We start from the raw sequence: 16,314 nt of genomic DNA, 5'->3' as shown, positions 1-16,314 counted from the left end.
CAAACGTATAGGTCTCCCCATAATATTTAAAATGATGAAGTGTGATCTTAATCATTATTTTAGCACAATGTTCGGAGCAGGTGTTCGGTACATGTGCCCGCATGTTCTGGATATGGTGAACCAGTTACCAACACCTGCGCCGAACATTGTGAAACAGGTAATTCATGTTTACCTAAGTAGTTAGATGGTTTGTCATTAAATGTATCAGATAGACATGCTTCTAATAACCGTGCACTATTGACCCATGACTGACAATTTTGAAGTACATTAGCTAAAACCCTAAAATGAGGTGACGTCGGAAGTTTACATACACCTTAGCCAAATACATTTAAACTCAGTTTTTCACAATTCCTGACATTTAATCAGAGTAAAAATTCCCTGTCTTAGGTCAGTTAGGATCACCACTTTATTTTAAGAATGTGAAATGTCAGAATAATAGTAGAGAGAATGAATTATTTCAGCTTTTATTTCTTTCATCACATTCCCAGTGGGTCAGAAGTTTACACACACTCAATTAGTATTTGGTAGCATTGCCTTTAAATTGTTTAACTTGGGTCAAATGTTTCGGGTAGCCTTCCACTATCTTGCCACAATAAGTTGAGTGAATTTTGGCCCATTTCTCCTGACAGAGCTGGTGTAACTGAGTCAGGTTTGTAGGCCTCCTTGCTCGCACACGCTTTTTCAGTTCTGCCTACAAATTTTCTAGAGGATTGAGGTCAGGCTTCGTGATGGCCACTCCAACACCTTGACTTTATGGTCCTTAAGCCACTTTGCCACAACTTTGGAAGTATGCTTGGGGTCATTATCCATTTGGAAGACACACTTCATTAAGTCACGATTCCTATTTGACTTAGCCATGCCTCCTTGCCCAGCAAACATTTCCTCATCTCCCACCCGATCTAATGAAACTATTCTAATGCTTCTCCCGTCATAGGCCTATTCTGCCCTGTTTATCAAAAGTGTTGGAAAAACGCATCAATAATCAACTGACTGGCTTTCTTGATGTCTATAGTATTCTCTCTGGTATGCAATCAGGTTTCCACTCAGGTTATGGATGTGTCACTGCAACCTTAAAGATCCTCAATGATGTCATTGCCCTTGATTCTAAGCAATGTCATGCTGCTATTTTTAGTGACTTGGCCAAAGCTTTTGATACGGTAGACCATTCCATTCTTGTGAGAGTATTGGTGTCTTTGAGGGGGTCTTTGGCCTGGTTTGCTAACTCCCTCTCTCAAAGAATGCAGTGTATAAAGTTAGAAAATCTGCTGTCTCAGCCACTGCCTGTCAGCCACTGCCAAGGGAGTACCCCAAGGCTCAATCCTAGGCCCCACACTCTCCCCAATTTACATCAACAACATAGCTCAGGCAGTAGGAAGCACTCTCATCCATTTAAATGCAGAAGATACAGTCTTATACTTAGTTGTCCCCTCCCCGGATGTTGTGTAAAATGCTCTACAACAAAGCTTTCTTAGTGCAAAACAAGCTTGCTCTACCCTTAACTTTGTTCTGAACACCTCCAAAACAAAGGTTATGTGGTTTGGTAAGGAGAATGCCCCTCTCCCCACAGGTAAACCATCTGAGGGTTTAGAGCTTGAGGTAGTCACCTCATACAAATACTTGGGAGTATGGCTAGACGGTACACTGTCCTTCTCTCAGCACATATCAAAGCTGCAGGCTAAAGTTAAATCTAGACTTGGTTTCCTCTATTGTAATCTCTCCTCTTTCACCCCAGCTGCCAAACTAACCCTAGCCAAACTAACCACCCTACCCATGCTAGATTACGGAGACGTAATTTATAGATCGACAGGTAAGGGTGCTCTCGAACGGCTGGATGTTCTTTACCATTCGGCCATCAGATTTGCCACCAATGCTCCTTATAGGACACATCACTGCACTCTATAATCCTGTAAACTACTGTAAACTGGTCATCTCTGTATACCTGTCGCAAGACCCACTGGTTGATGCTTATTTATAAAACCATTTTAGGCCTCACTCCCCCCTATCTGAGATATCTACTGCAGCCCTCATCCTCTACATACAACACCCGTTCTGCCAGTCACAGTCTGTTAAAAGGTCCCCAAAGCACACACATCCCTTGATCGCTCGTCTTTTCAGTTCGCTGCAGCTAGTGACTGGAACGAGCTGCAACAAACACTCAAACTGGACAGTTTCATCTCAATCTCTTCATTCATAGACTCAATCATGGACACTCTTACTGACAGTTGTGGCCGCTTTGCATGATGTATTGTTGTCTCTACCTTCTTGCCCTTTGTGCTGTTGTCTGTACCCAATCATGTTTGTACCATGTTTTGTGCTGCTATCATGTTGTGTTGCTGCCATGTTGTTGCCATGTTGTGTTGTCATGTGTTGCTGCCTTGCTATGTTGTCATCTTAGGTATCTCTTTATAAAATGTTATGTTGTCTCTCTTGTCGTGATGTGTGTTTTGTCCTATATTTATATTTGATTTATTTTTAATCCCAGCCCTCGTCCCCGCAGGAGGCCTTTTGCCTTTTGGTAGGCCATCATTGTAAATAAGAATTTGTTCTTAACTGACTTGCCTAGTTAAATAAAAGTTAAATAAAATAAAAACAAAAGGTAGTACATGCAGACAAGAGTGTAGGCAAAATGTATTAAATAGGATTTGCATTCGTTTTCAAATATTAATTTAAATCATTTGTCATAGTTTTGCGCTCCCTTTAAAATGATTTGTTTACAAGTTTTGCGGTTTTGAGGTCTTATTTATCACAGCATCCATTATTTCATCCGTCCTCGAAAATATAATGTTTACATTCTCAACTTTATTTTTCATGTTCTCGATTTATTTTATTTTGAGTTTAATACATATGGCGTGAAATTGACCACATACCCGTAGCCTACATATTTTGATTTCCGGTGCACAGTTCTGACTGTCTGCCTGGTGGCCGACATGCATACCTATGCCCCTCCAATCTCCTCTTTCTCGCTTTTTCTTTGCTGTGAAAGATGCGAGAGTTTGTGTTCTCGAAATAGACCACGGGAAATTGTTTTATCCGTTGCAAAAATACTGAATCTTAGGAGTCGATTCCTAGCGGAATTGAAGCTTGACACCCAGAAATGGGAGTTGACACCGGGCAAGGAGTTGAGGAATCGATTATTTTGGAGTCGGCTTCCCACCACTATTCAGAAGCGGCATTCCTTTGCAGACAAGTTAAATGCCCGTTCATTGACTCTTCGAAACTACAGTATCTCTCCAAAGAAGGTTTCGTGGCGGAATTTAAAAAGCCGTAGTGTATACCCTTTCAGACAAACAAACATGCGGTAGCAGAGGCGCTTTCAAGGCGCCACATTCCATATGTCTGAAAGAGGTAGGCTATATGAATGGAGTAGGCTAGTTGAGGATGAGCTACGACGGGACAAATCGTTCTTCTTGAACACCGTTCTTCTTGCAAAGCATGTAAACGTTTTAATCGAACTATTATATTAATCTGACAGTCCACAACAATCACATTGTTGTGTGAATGTAACCATACAGCAACAAACATCGTAATAGTAATAATTATATAAATAATGTTTTAATTGTGTCTGAATTAAGACTAATCAGAGATTGTTTGTGGATGACATGGAGTCACTGACCGAATCACTACAGTATCAAAAAAGAGGGATCAAAAAGCAGGACTCATGCCAAAGATGCCATGATAATAATACAGTACAATTGTTACTCAACAGGCAAGGATATAGCGCATCAGTGTTCCCAGTACAATAAACACATAATGATATATTATCACTTTCTAAAGTGGAGGTGAGGTATATCAAATTTGAGAAATATATAAATATTAGGACGAGCAATGTCGGAGTGGCATTGACTAAAAAACAGTAGAATAGAATACAGTATATACATATGAAATGAGTAAAGTAGTACAGTATGTAAACATTATCTAAGTCACTAGTGTTCCACTATTAAAGTGACCAGTGATTACATGTCTATATAGGGCAGCAGCCTCTAAGGTGCAGGGTTAAGTAACTGAGTGGTAGCCGACTAGTGATGGCTATTTAACAATATGATGGCCTCGAGATAGAAGCTGTTTTTCAGTCTCCCGGTCCCGGCTTTGGTGGACCTGTACTGACCTCGCCTTCTGGATGGTAGCAGGGTGAACAGGCTGTGGCTCGGTTGGGCAAAGACACATTTCTTCAGCCTCCTGAGGTTGAAGAGGCACTGTTCACCACACTGTCTGTGTGGGTTGACCATTTCAAATTGTCAGTGATGTGTTCGCAGAGGGACTTGACATTTTTCACCTTCTGTGGTGACACCTTTTCACCTTCTGTGGTTTCACCTTCTGTGGTCCCGTAGATGTGTATAGGGGCGTGCTCCATCTGCTCTCTCATGAAGTCCATAATTTGTTTTGTTGAGGGAGATGTTATTTTCCTGGCACCACTCCGAAAGGGCCCGTACCTCCTCCCTGTAGGCTGCCTCTTCATTGTTAGTCATTTGCCACTTAAAATGAAATGCTTCTACACCTGCATTGCTTGCTGTTTGGGGTTTTAGGCTGGGTTTCTGTACAGCACTTTGAGATATCAGCTGATGTAAGAAGGGTTTTATAAATACATTTGATTATACAATGTTTGGTTTGTGAGTGTTTTTCAGAATGTCTAATATGCTATAAACGTTGCAATCTTGAATGTGTCTTGGTCAACAATGAACAATATTTGACCCTTAACCTATACTAAAGGTAAACGGTTAGTTAGACTAGGTTGGGGAGAGCTGATCATAAATCAGTTGTTTGGACTCGAAAGTACTGTAATCACAGTTTTTGAACAGAACCCCATGCAAAATCACATCGAGTCACTGAGTATGGGGGCGGTAGGGGTGTTGTCTTCGTCACAGTAATCCGATTGGGCTAAATGCTTCCTCAAAATGGGCTTTGAACTTCACAGGCTATACAGAAATAGAAGACACAGCCGGTGGAAGTATGCTAACTGGGAGAGCCTCAATTAAATTATTAAATTAAAGCATGTACACTAAGCTACTTATCTAGCTTATTCACGAGCTCGCTTGGGAAGCCAGTGATATCACCAACAGCACTTCGCTAACTGTTCTATATCAAGAGGAGACTAGATCGGGCTAGCAGATAGCTAACGTTACAGATGCAGCCATCAAACTACAGGTGGAAACTGATAGCTAGCTAAATTATTCGGCTAGTTTGAAGCATTGCAAGATTGCACCAAGCCAAACCTTTGAATTGGCTAGCCCCTTGTGCTACGAAGAAGAAATACAGGCTCACTGACCGCTAGCAATCTTTTGATTAATTCAAAGACTGAGGGAATGGACTTTACATTGGACTTTGCGGCAGGATGCATAGGAGGTAAGTTTAAACTATAGCCAGCTAGCAAGCACACCCTTAGATATATTGCTTCAATGATTGCTACGTAGCAGCAGCACCGAGTCATGGAAAGGGTTTGCCAAATGCGTCGCGTTGGAATCGTTTTGAATTTACTTAATGATTCGTGGCTAGCTATGATAGTTTGCTAATGCAGAAATGTGCCTAGTGATGGCGCAAGTTTACCAACAAAGAATGGAAAAATACTGAGTACTGTGAGCGTCTTGTCCACTAGTCTAGCACTTTCTTGCCCCCATTGTTGTTTAACTCGCCATATTACATTTACTTAGCTGGCTAAACCTGTTGGTTTCTTAGCTATAGAATATATCTGGTTGATAACCTTTTAATTCTCTCACAACCAAACAATTAACGTTACATTCATTTCAATCCAAACTATGTGCTCATAGTTGGGAGTGGTACAATGGGCAGTCCCTCAAGCACCAACTTAACACGGTGAAAACTGGTGAATGTGAAGTGAACTAACGTTACGTTGTACGTTACGTACAATCTTCAGATTTTTCAGACGGGGGTACTCATTTTTTAAGAGTACCCCCCCCCCCCCCCCCCCCACACAAAATTTAACTAGTTGTATTTCTAGACCTTAGGCGTTGTGAAATAGGACCTGTCTAGCTAAATTACATTGTTCAAATTATTCTCCACAGGAAGTTATTTTCTTGACTAGCTACAAAGATGTGTAATTTGCCTTTAACCCTACCTCCATCTCAAATTATATGAATGTTGTCCGGTTAGCCAGACAGACAAAGTTATTGGCTAATAAACTATATCGTTGAGCATTATTGTGATACTGTCTCAGCTACAGATAATGTCTTGCAAGTGAGGGTCAGACTAATGTACTCTAATCTGAAACTGCCCTAGGCAGGTTTAGTCCTGTGACACACACGGGTGGTGTCAGACAGTATTGCGTTTTCCTCTCTCTAGCAATAATGTCAAGGACAAGGGTACAGTGAACAACTGTTGATGACAGTCCAGATAAGACTGTTTGTTCTTGTGTGTGATGCACTTGATATTCAAACATGCACCCGCCACTGTTGCAACAATACCAGTGGTTGCAACTTAAACCAAAGACTGATAAGCAGTGGAATGCATCTCCATGCTCTCTACTGTAGTGTTATTCACCACTCTCTATGCTATCCTGTTTTGCATATCAGTTTCACATGGCTTTAACTTAGTATAGCATACATTACTTACCAGAAATCAACTGCTTCCAACAAGCAAGTGCTTACTAACAGATCTTTGTCATTTTCAGGTGCTGCAGGTGTTTTGGTTGGCCATCCTTTTGATACTGTAAAGGTGGGTTTATGTTTTCTCACTGGCAAATGCCTGGCACGTGTTTATTTTTCTTAGCTACCGTGGGGTTTATTAAGCCTCGTCGAAAGGGCGAGTTTGAATGACAAATGACCAACAGCATTTGATAGAGAATTAAATAGGCTATGCATGCTCTTTTCCAATCAAAACATTTTAAGAACCACATTTTCTCGGGTACTACTTACAAATAATAAACAGCACTTTTTTCCCCAGACCACACAAACGTGGGTATTTTGGCTGTTTTCTGACCTAGTGACATCAATGGAAATACTGTTCCCGCTACCCCCAAAAAATCTTACTACGAGTCATTATTATGAGATACATTTAGGGGTCTGTATCACATGAATCCAATGTTTTTATTTTACATTTATTTAACTAGGCAAGTCGGATAAGAACAAATTTAATTATTTTCAATGACAGCCTAGGAACAGTGGGTTAGTATAGCCTACATTACGGCCTTGTTCAGCGGCAGAACGACAGATTTGTAACTTGTCAGCTCGGGGATTTGAACTTGCAACCTTTCGGTTACTATTCCAACGCTCTAACCACTAGGCTACTTTGCATCACGCCCTCCTCAACTTTCAAGAATAACCTTATGTATATCCAATTGTCAATGACACGTGTGTGTGTGTGTGTGTGGGAGAGTTGGTGATGTAGTTCTATATTAATGGATTGGAGAGTTGTTGATGTGAGTTGGTGCCTGTTTGATATTGATGTAATTAAATGCAGTCTATTAAAAGGGTCAATCTGGGATTGGTCCATGCATTTTTGGACTTAAGTTAATATATACAGTTGAAGTCGGAAGTTGCCATACCTTCGCCAAATACATTTAATCCTAGTAAAAATTCCCTGTCTTAGGTCAGTTATTATCACTACTTTATTTTAAGAATGTGAAATGTCAGAATAATAGTAGAGATAATTAATTATTTCAGCTTTTATTTCTTTCATCACATTCCCAGAGGGTCAGAAGTTTACAACCCTTAATTAGTATTTGGTAGCATTGCCTTTAATTGTTTAACTTGGGTCAAATGTTTCAGGTAGCCTTCCACAAGCTTCCCACAATAAATTGGGTGAATTTTGTCCCATTCCTCCTGACAGAGCTGGTGTAACTGAGTCAGGTTTACAGGCCTCCTTGCTCGCACACGCCTTTTCAGTTCTGCCCACAAATTTTCTATAGGTTTGAGGTCAGGGCTTTGTGATGGCCACTCCAATACCTTGACTTGTTGTCCTTAAGCCATTTTGCCACAACTTTGGAAGTATGCTTGGTGCCATTGTCCATTTGGAAGACCCATTTGCGATCAAACTTGAATTTCCTGACTGATGTCTTGAGATGTTGCATCAATATATCCACATAATTTTCCATCCTCATGATGCCATCTATTATGCGAAATGCACCAGTCCCTCCTGCAGCAAAGCACCCCCACAACATGATGCTGCCATCCCCGTGCTTCATGGTTGGGATAGTGTTCTTTGGCTTGCAAGTCTCTCCCTTTTTCCTCCAAACATAATGATGGCCATTATGGCCAAACAGTTCTATTTTTGTTTCATCAGACCAGAGGACATTTCTCCAAAAAGTACAATATTTCTCCCCATGTGCAGTTGCAAACCGTAGTCTGGCTTTTTTATGGTGGTTTTGGAGCAGTGGCTTCTTCCTTGCTGAGCGGCCTTTCAGGTTATGTCGATATAGGACTCGTTTTACTGTGGATATAGATTTGTACCCGTTTCCTCCAGCATCTTCACAAGGTCCTTTGCTATTGTTCTGTGATTGATTTGCACTTTTCACACCAAAGTACGTTCATCTCTAGGAGACAGAACGCGTCTCCTTCCTGAGCGGTATGACGGCTGCGTGGTCCCATGGTGTTTATACTTGCGTACTATTGTTTGTACAGATGAACGTGGTACCTACAAGTATGAACCAGACTGTGGAGGTCTACTATTTTTTTTCTGAGGTCTTTGCTGATTTCTTTTGATTTTCCCATGATGTCAAGCAAGTTTGAAAGTAGACCTTGAAAAACATCCACAGGTACACCTCCAATTGACTCAAATGATGTAAATTAGCCTATCAGAAGCTTCTAAATCCATGACATTTTCTGGAATTTTACAAGTTGTTTAAAAGCACATTCAATTTAGTGTATGTAAACTTCTGACCCACTGGAATTGTGATCCAGTGAAATAATCTGTCTGTAAACAATTGTACATGATACAAGTAATTTTTCCAACAAAGTAGATGTCCTAACCGACTTGCAAAAACTATAGTTTGTTAACAAGGAATTTGTGGAGTGGTTGAAACACTTTGGTTGGAGTCATTAAAACTTGTTTATGTCAAATTCCGACTTCAACTGTAGCCATTGATTCTTTAATGTAACTTAGAAATTCCTCATGAGCATTGGTCTTACCCTATCAGAACCCAAAATATAACCTTGGTTTATTATTTGTAAGCAATCACTGTATCATTTCAAGACTACTATTCTTATATCATTGCTGTTCAGTCTTTGCATCCATGTGTGAGATTCCCTGTGTCTATGTTTTTGAGTGGTAAAATTGTTCTCCTGCCCCATTCCTCAGTTATTTACCAAATAAAGTGTGGAAAATGCTTAGTTATTGTTTGAATCCTATATTGTGCTATTAAAAGGTGTTGTTCTGCATGACTATTCCATTTTTATTTTGTTTACTTGGTCATAAAAAGCACATTCTAAACTTCAAACACTTTTCCCCATCTCAAGATGTTAAATGAAAATTACTATAGTAAGTGCCTATTATGTGCCAAATAAAGTAACCGGGTTGACAATTATCTTAAATCAGCCATAAATCCCCTCGGGGCGGGTACCGGAAGCTTGTGTGCGACAGGGAGTGGAAATTGAATGCAAGCTTCACAAAAAAAATGTGATTGCTAAAACATTTCTGTCTATGGGTAACAGGGTTAACGTTATGCTTGACCTGCTCAGTGTTCCCCCCCACAAAACACTAGAAAATGCCCATAAGGGATAGAACCAGCCCACCTGCTTTTACACTGAATATACTTTGATGTTCAATGTTTCTTTTGAGAAACCCATGTTAAAACGACAGTTCACATAACAGGGTTGACCTTAAAATGAGGGGCAGATGTAAATAAATCACATGAACGAAATAATCTTCAGATATACATTTGTTGAAGTAACTAGGGCTTTACAATTATGGTGAGACATTGAGACTTTTTTGGGGGGGATAAGTGGGTTGAAATCCTCCTAGAATTGACACTGGGTTGGTTGACGGAGGGACATGTCAAGGCAGAGGGCAAAGTATTTGGTAAACATGGACTTTGTTCCTTAAGGTAATTTCTAGTAAAGTTATACCAGTCATAGCAATAAAGTTATTTGGGCTCAAAATAGCCCCATGAAATGTATATTATATAGCTGTGGAAACCTAAGAATCAGTAGGCTTAATTGTTTTATTATAAAAATGTCAGTACAAGCCTCATCGTATTTTCATACATGTAATTAGTCTAAGAGCTGTAATTTGCCGACACTGAATCTTCAAATGTGTACTCAATCTCTAAGCAACAAGTTACAACCCGTATCAGGATATTTGTACTTTACACCTTTTTCCCAAGATTTGTATTCATACACATTTTACTATATGGAATACGAAGGTGCCGAGGGAGGGACACCATGTTGATTTTTATCCCTGAACGGGAAGGGCTGTCTTTAACAGCATAAGTGTCACTTTGTTGTAGATGAGGGATAATCTACCTCTGCACGGATGTGTGACCTAGCTAGTAAGTACGGTCAAGGTCTTCTGTTTCTCCCCTGTGTTTTGTAAAAAATATTCTCCAGATGTACAAGCACAGAATACTTTTTGTTTTATATATATAATTTCACCACCGCCACCCCAATCCCATACCTTAGTACACTACATTTGCCAAAAGTAACTTTTTCATGTATTGTCCCTTTTCCTTTGTGTTTTGTATTATTAAATGTGGCAGTATTGTCTTTTTTTTTTATTTTTTATTTTACAAACATTGAGGTGTCCATTTTTTTTTAGGTACGACTCCAAGTTCAGAGTGTGGACAGACCTCTGTACCGCGGCACGTATCACTGCTTCCAGTCTATCGTACGACAAGAGTCTGTGAGTATCGACCACCACCATGACCGACTCAAGTTCCTCACAGTACCAAGTCTGTAGAACTCACCTGATGTGGCCTACGGGCTGGACGTTTGAGACTGCTGTAGTGGGGAAACACTTATTAAATTTTTTAAGTGTGTGTGGGTAGTCACTAGTGGTGAAATCTTTTCATATTCGAATGAATCCGTTTCAAGGTGGTTGGCTCTGCATTGCCATGTGCTCTGTGCAGTGCCAACTACAGTTGCACCATTGGTTAGAACAGGGCTCTACTCAAGTGTCTCTCGTTACAGTCTTGTGCGTCAGCCTAGCAGAGAGCCTATCAGCCAGTCTGGAGGGAGGAGGTTGGGAGAGGTATCAGTAGCCAGGGTTCATCGGAGCGTTGTGCCTGCTGCGCGGCTAAATTAAGAGAACCGTCTTATCACTCGCGCAGGTTGGGAGTTGTGCCAGGTTTTAATGGGGTAGATTCTGCTGGGCTGCCTCAACCTGTTTTTTTGTCGTGATTAGGAATTCCCCCAATGGTGGAGTACTAGTGTTTAAGCTATATCATCATTAAAGGAGTAGAATAGCGGCATATGCAGCACATTAGCATTATACCATTGCTTTATAAAGAGTCTGGCCTTGAACAGCATTTATTGTAGTGAAAGTGTGATTTGGTTAAATAATAATAAATATGCCATATAGCAGATACCTTTATCCAAAACTACTGTTTATCCCCAGTTATTCAGCTTCATTACCTTATTACTTCGGTCCCTCTTTCTGCTGTGTGTCCACAGATGACAGGGCTCTACAAAGGCATCGGCTCCCCCATGATGGGCCTGACCTTCATCAACGCCATTGTGTTCGGTGTCCAGGGCAACGCCATGCGCAGGCTGGGCCACGACACACCGCTCAACCAGTTCCTGGCTGGGGCATCGGCGGGGGCATTGCAGAGCATCATTTGCTGCCCTATGGAGCTGGCCAAGACACGGATGCAGCTGCAGGGCTTGGGCGAGAGGAAGTCCAAGCAGAAGTTGTACAAAAACTCACTGGACTGCCTGGTGCGCATCTACCGGAAGGAGGGCTTCTGCGGAATCAACCGGGGAATGGTGACCACACTGGTCCGTGAGACGCCGGGCTTTGGGATCTACTTCTTGACCTACGATGTCCTGACGCGCCACTTGGGCTGCGAGCCCGACGACCCCTACATGATCCTCAAGTTGCTGTTTGCCGGCGGCATGTCGGGCATCGCCTCGTGGATCTCCACCTACCCTGTGGATGTCATAAAATCGCGGCTCCAGGCGGACGGCGTGGGTGGCCACAACAAGTACAACGGCATTGCAGACTGCATGCGTCAGAGCATGAAGCGGGAGGGCTGGCGGGTGTTCACGCGTGGCCTCACCTCCACACTGCTTCGGGCATTCCCAGTCAACGCCACAACCTTTGCCACCGTGACTCTGTTCCTCATGTACATGCGGAACGACGAGGGCGGCATCACAGACTGCGAGCCCCTACCTGCCCACTCCTCACTCACTGCGAGCCCACAGCAGGCCCAGCCCTCAAGCCTGTGACCTGGGGATGATGGTGCTTCTGCTCTGGTGACCCTGACTGGAGTGGAGGTGGTCCCACAGTGCACCAGTTAAGCTGCTGAGACCTGAGTGACTTGACCACTCGACAAAGGATATTTTTATACAATGTATTTTAAGATTGGAAAACTTAGGTTGTAAATATTTACGTGTCCCTTTTTTGACCCTTGGTTTTCTACAGAGCAGCCTTTTTTTTTCTTTTTTCTCTCAATTGTTTTTTTGTTTGTTGGGTGAATTAATTTGTCACTGGAAGCAATCACACTGAAAAAGTACTCATTACTGAACTGGTCATCCTGGTTACAAACAAAACAACCGTATACATGTATTTATGCACAGCTTAGTATATTTATATTGCAGGGTTGGAGTAACGGATTACATGTAACAAAACAAACTAATCCGTTACCAGCAAAATTATTGTAATACTTTTGAATTCAGAAAGGATGTTTGGGGCCGGGGAAATCTGACTCCTTTCCATTTTCTCCTGACATTCAAATCATCAAGTTTAAAGGGATACTTAAAGATTTGATCTACTTCCCCGGAACTCATGGATACCATTCTTATTTCAGTGTCCAGTATGAAGGAAGTTGGGAGGTAGTTTCGCTAGCCAATGACTGGAAGTCTATGGGTATCTGCTAGCAGATGCCTATAGACTTTGTCATTAAAATGCAACATCCATTATGGCCAGCCCTTAACATTGATTTATCCTGCAATAGATGTCATTCAATTGGTAATATTAATTTGTCTTCTAATCATCGTAAAGGGGAAAGTAACAAAGTAAAGTTTGAGGAATCCAAAAGTTACGTGACTGATTTAGAATTTCACATGTAAACTAGTAATTAACGGATTAACCTACCCAACCCTGCTTATATGCATGTATGTCTGAAAATATGTACATATGCTGTACTGTATACACAAGTAAAGCTTTCCGATGAAAAGACTAACTCTGGAGTCCTATTTTCGAGTACATAGTTTGGAATCCATAAGGGTCCGTTCACATTGCTTGCAGGGAAAAAACTATGCCAGAAAGGAAGCCATTTCATTCGTTCTAATCAATGATTCTGCTGGCTAGGACCAATGAAATGACTTCCTTGCATAGATTTTTACGGCGAGCAGTGTGAACGGAGCCTTAGGCCCACGGGTGAAGAGTATCTTGAGTAACCATTTTGGAAAGCCATTGGACATTAGAGTTGGGTGCGACGTCTGCACAAACTGGTTCCTGATTTACACAACTCTTAGTTCTTTTTGATAATCCTAATTTAAACACTCGGGGGCATCAAGTCAATCATGTCCCAGACCTTGTAAAGGTGGCACCTTATTTTACTGAAACACTCGGCATTAACAAATGTGCTGAAATTATTGCAGTGTTAAGTATGAAATGGCACGACCATATTGCACAGCGAAAGAAGTGAATTGTTTTGATTCAGGACAAGTGTTTTTTACAGTAGCATTATTGTATTTGAGGCAGCACAGTCCCTAGAAAATGTAGCGAATTAAATCAGCCTGATTGTTACATACCAACTTAATATTGAATGATGTACATGTCATGATTTGAGAAATGATCCTACAAGTATGATATGTATGTAAACAAATGTATTAAGGATATCGCATCCTTTCACTGGAGAGGTTAAACTACCTACACTGGATATCAAATTGAATTGCACGTGCATGCGTTTCTCAATAACTAATGACTCGTTTCTATATGCTGGATGACACTGCTTGTACAAGAGTAACGTACTGTATGATGTATTTATACTGTGAATTGGGGTCAGTGCTTTCTCGTCTTATTTCTTTTATGGCACAATTTAAGTGTGATCGTAGACAAGGGCAACTCAACTATATGGAATGCTGCTTCCTATGTTTTACTGTTACAGAAAACCATCAGCATTTTGGTTGTACTGTACAGGTTGGATGGCATATGTCCAATCAGAGCCAGAGTCCAGAAGGGCTCAAGTGCTTGAAAAGGGCAAGTAACTTTTCTTTTGTATGTGTAATGTTTGTTCTTTTATAAGTCTTAATGTCTTGCAACCAAAGCAATATGTGGAAAAAGAAATGGCTGAATAAAAACCTAATAGGAGTCTTCTTTGTCATGTCTTTTCAAGACAAGAATGTAACAAAGTATGTCTGCCAAAGGTCAGGATGCAATACGATTGTGCTTTGTCGTCGGCAATGCACCATTTCAATTAAATTTCCGACTAAGCCGAGCTTGTGCAGCAACGCGTTTACAGTGAACGTTAGAACATTTGCCTTTTAAAAAGGTGCATTGCCAACGGCGCCAGATCGGATTAAATCCTGGCCTAAGCCTTAGCACTCACAGTATCTTTTTTAAGGATTGGATCAGCTTACTATTGCAGAAAGATTGTTGCTTCCATCAATGTAATTGTCTGCATTTCCAATCCCCCATATATTTTTGGTAAATATATATACATTTTTAAGAATATACTTGATTTCCCCCTGCAAACACCATCAATCCCCCAATTGGAGTAAACTAATAGACCTTCAGTTTATACACGTTTAGTTTTTCCTCTTTCTGATGTCCATCCAGTTTGATTTTTATTTAACTGCTATTTCACAAAATGTCTGAACCTATATCCATCTAGTATAGGCAACTCAAACCGAAGGGAACAGTCACTGCTCTAGAACAGGCAGACATTGCTTTTGAAGGCAACCTAGGTCAAAGAATGTGTATATTTTATTCTAGGTCGAACCAGCGACCTTTTGGTTACTGACTCAACCGCTAGGCTACCTGCAGCCCTAAGAAATTGACCAAATTTTGATTTGTCACTGGCCTACACACACAATACCCCTTAACGTGAAAGCGGAATTATGTTTTTAGATTAGATTTTTTCTAATGAATGAAAAACAAATGTATTGAGTCAATTATTCACAACCCCTTTTATGGCAAGCCTAATTAAGTTAATAAGTAGTAAAAATGTGCTTAGCAAGTCACATAAGTTGGATGGAATCGCTGTGTGCAATAATACATTAACTTTTTTTTAATAACAACTGTACCTCAAGTGTACAATTATCTGTAAGGTCCCTCAGTTGAGCAGTGAATTTCAAACACAGATTCAACCAAAAAGACCAGGGAGGTTTTCCAAAGCCTCAAAAAGAAGGGCACCTATTGGGAAGTTTCCTTCCTCTCCGGCAGCTGAGTTAGGAAGGGCGCCTGTATCTTTGTAGTGACTGGGTGTATTGATACACCATCCAAAGTGTAATTAATAACTTCATGTTCAAAGGGATATTCAATGTCTGCTTTATTTTGTTGCCATCTACTAATCTGTGCCCTTCTTTGCAAAACTATTGGAAAACTTCCTGGTCTTTGTGGTGGAATCTGTGCTTGAAATTCACTGCTCTACCAAGGGAACTTACAGATATTTGTACCCCCAAAGATGGGGTACTCATTTAAAAATCAAGTTAAACACTATTATTGCACACAGAGTGAGTCCATGCAACTTGTTAAGCACATTTTTAATCCTGAACTTATTGAGGCTTCCCATAGCAGAATGGTTGAATACTTATTGACAAGACATTTCAGCTTAAATGTTTTATTAATTTGTAGACATCTCAAAAAATATAATCCCTCTGACATTATGGGGATATTGTCTGTAGATCAGTGACGCATCTAAATGTAATCCATTTAAATTGCAGGCTGTAAACCCCACAAAATGTGGAAAAAGTCCAGGGGTGTGAATACTTTCAGAAGGTACTGTATATGACTCCATAGTGCATGTTCGCCCCAGAGTGTCAAATGTTTTTATGTGGGAAAGACCAATGACGTGTCTGTCGTTATGTCTTCTTTATGTAATGAAAGGGTGAACCCTTGTGGTTCAGACAGACTAGTCTTGCCAGACTCAGCAATGCGAAGAGACTAGACAGACATTTTGTATTCTTGGGCGATAATATCTGTCAATGTGTTTTGACCGAATCAAATGACCTTAAACGAATAATAAACAAATACCTCTGATTTCAT

At 40.8% G+C, this 16,314-nt stretch overlaps 1 protein-coding gene across 1 annotated transcript; it reads left to right on the top strand.

Moving 5' to 3' along the window:
* The first annotated feature begins 4,869 nt into the window (after positions 1-4,869).
* LOC109878136 (mitochondrial basic amino acids transporter-like) lies at positions 4,870-16,308 on the top strand. The gene is made up of 4 exons (XM_020470350.2): positions 4,870-5,340; positions 6,623-6,666; positions 10,702-10,785; positions 11,556-16,308. The coding sequence occupies exons 1-4, from the start codon at positions 5,301-5,303 to the stop codon at positions 12,327-12,329; spliced, it is 942 nt and encodes a 313-aa protein (XP_020325939.1). The 5' UTR covers positions 4,870-5,300; the 3' UTR covers positions 12,330-16,308.
* The last annotated feature ends 6 nt before the right edge of the window (positions 16,309-16,314 follow it).

Source organism: Oncorhynchus kisutch, linkage group LG14, assembly GCF_002021735.2.
Source record: "Oncorhynchus kisutch isolate 150728-3 linkage group LG14, Okis_V2, whole genome shotgun sequence".
Classification (NCBI taxonomy): domain Eukaryota; kingdom Metazoa; phylum Chordata; class Actinopteri; order Salmoniformes; family Salmonidae; genus Oncorhynchus; species Oncorhynchus kisutch.
The sequence above is the reverse complement of the archived record's forward strand: the minus strand, read 5'-3'. Positions and strand labels throughout refer to the sequence as shown.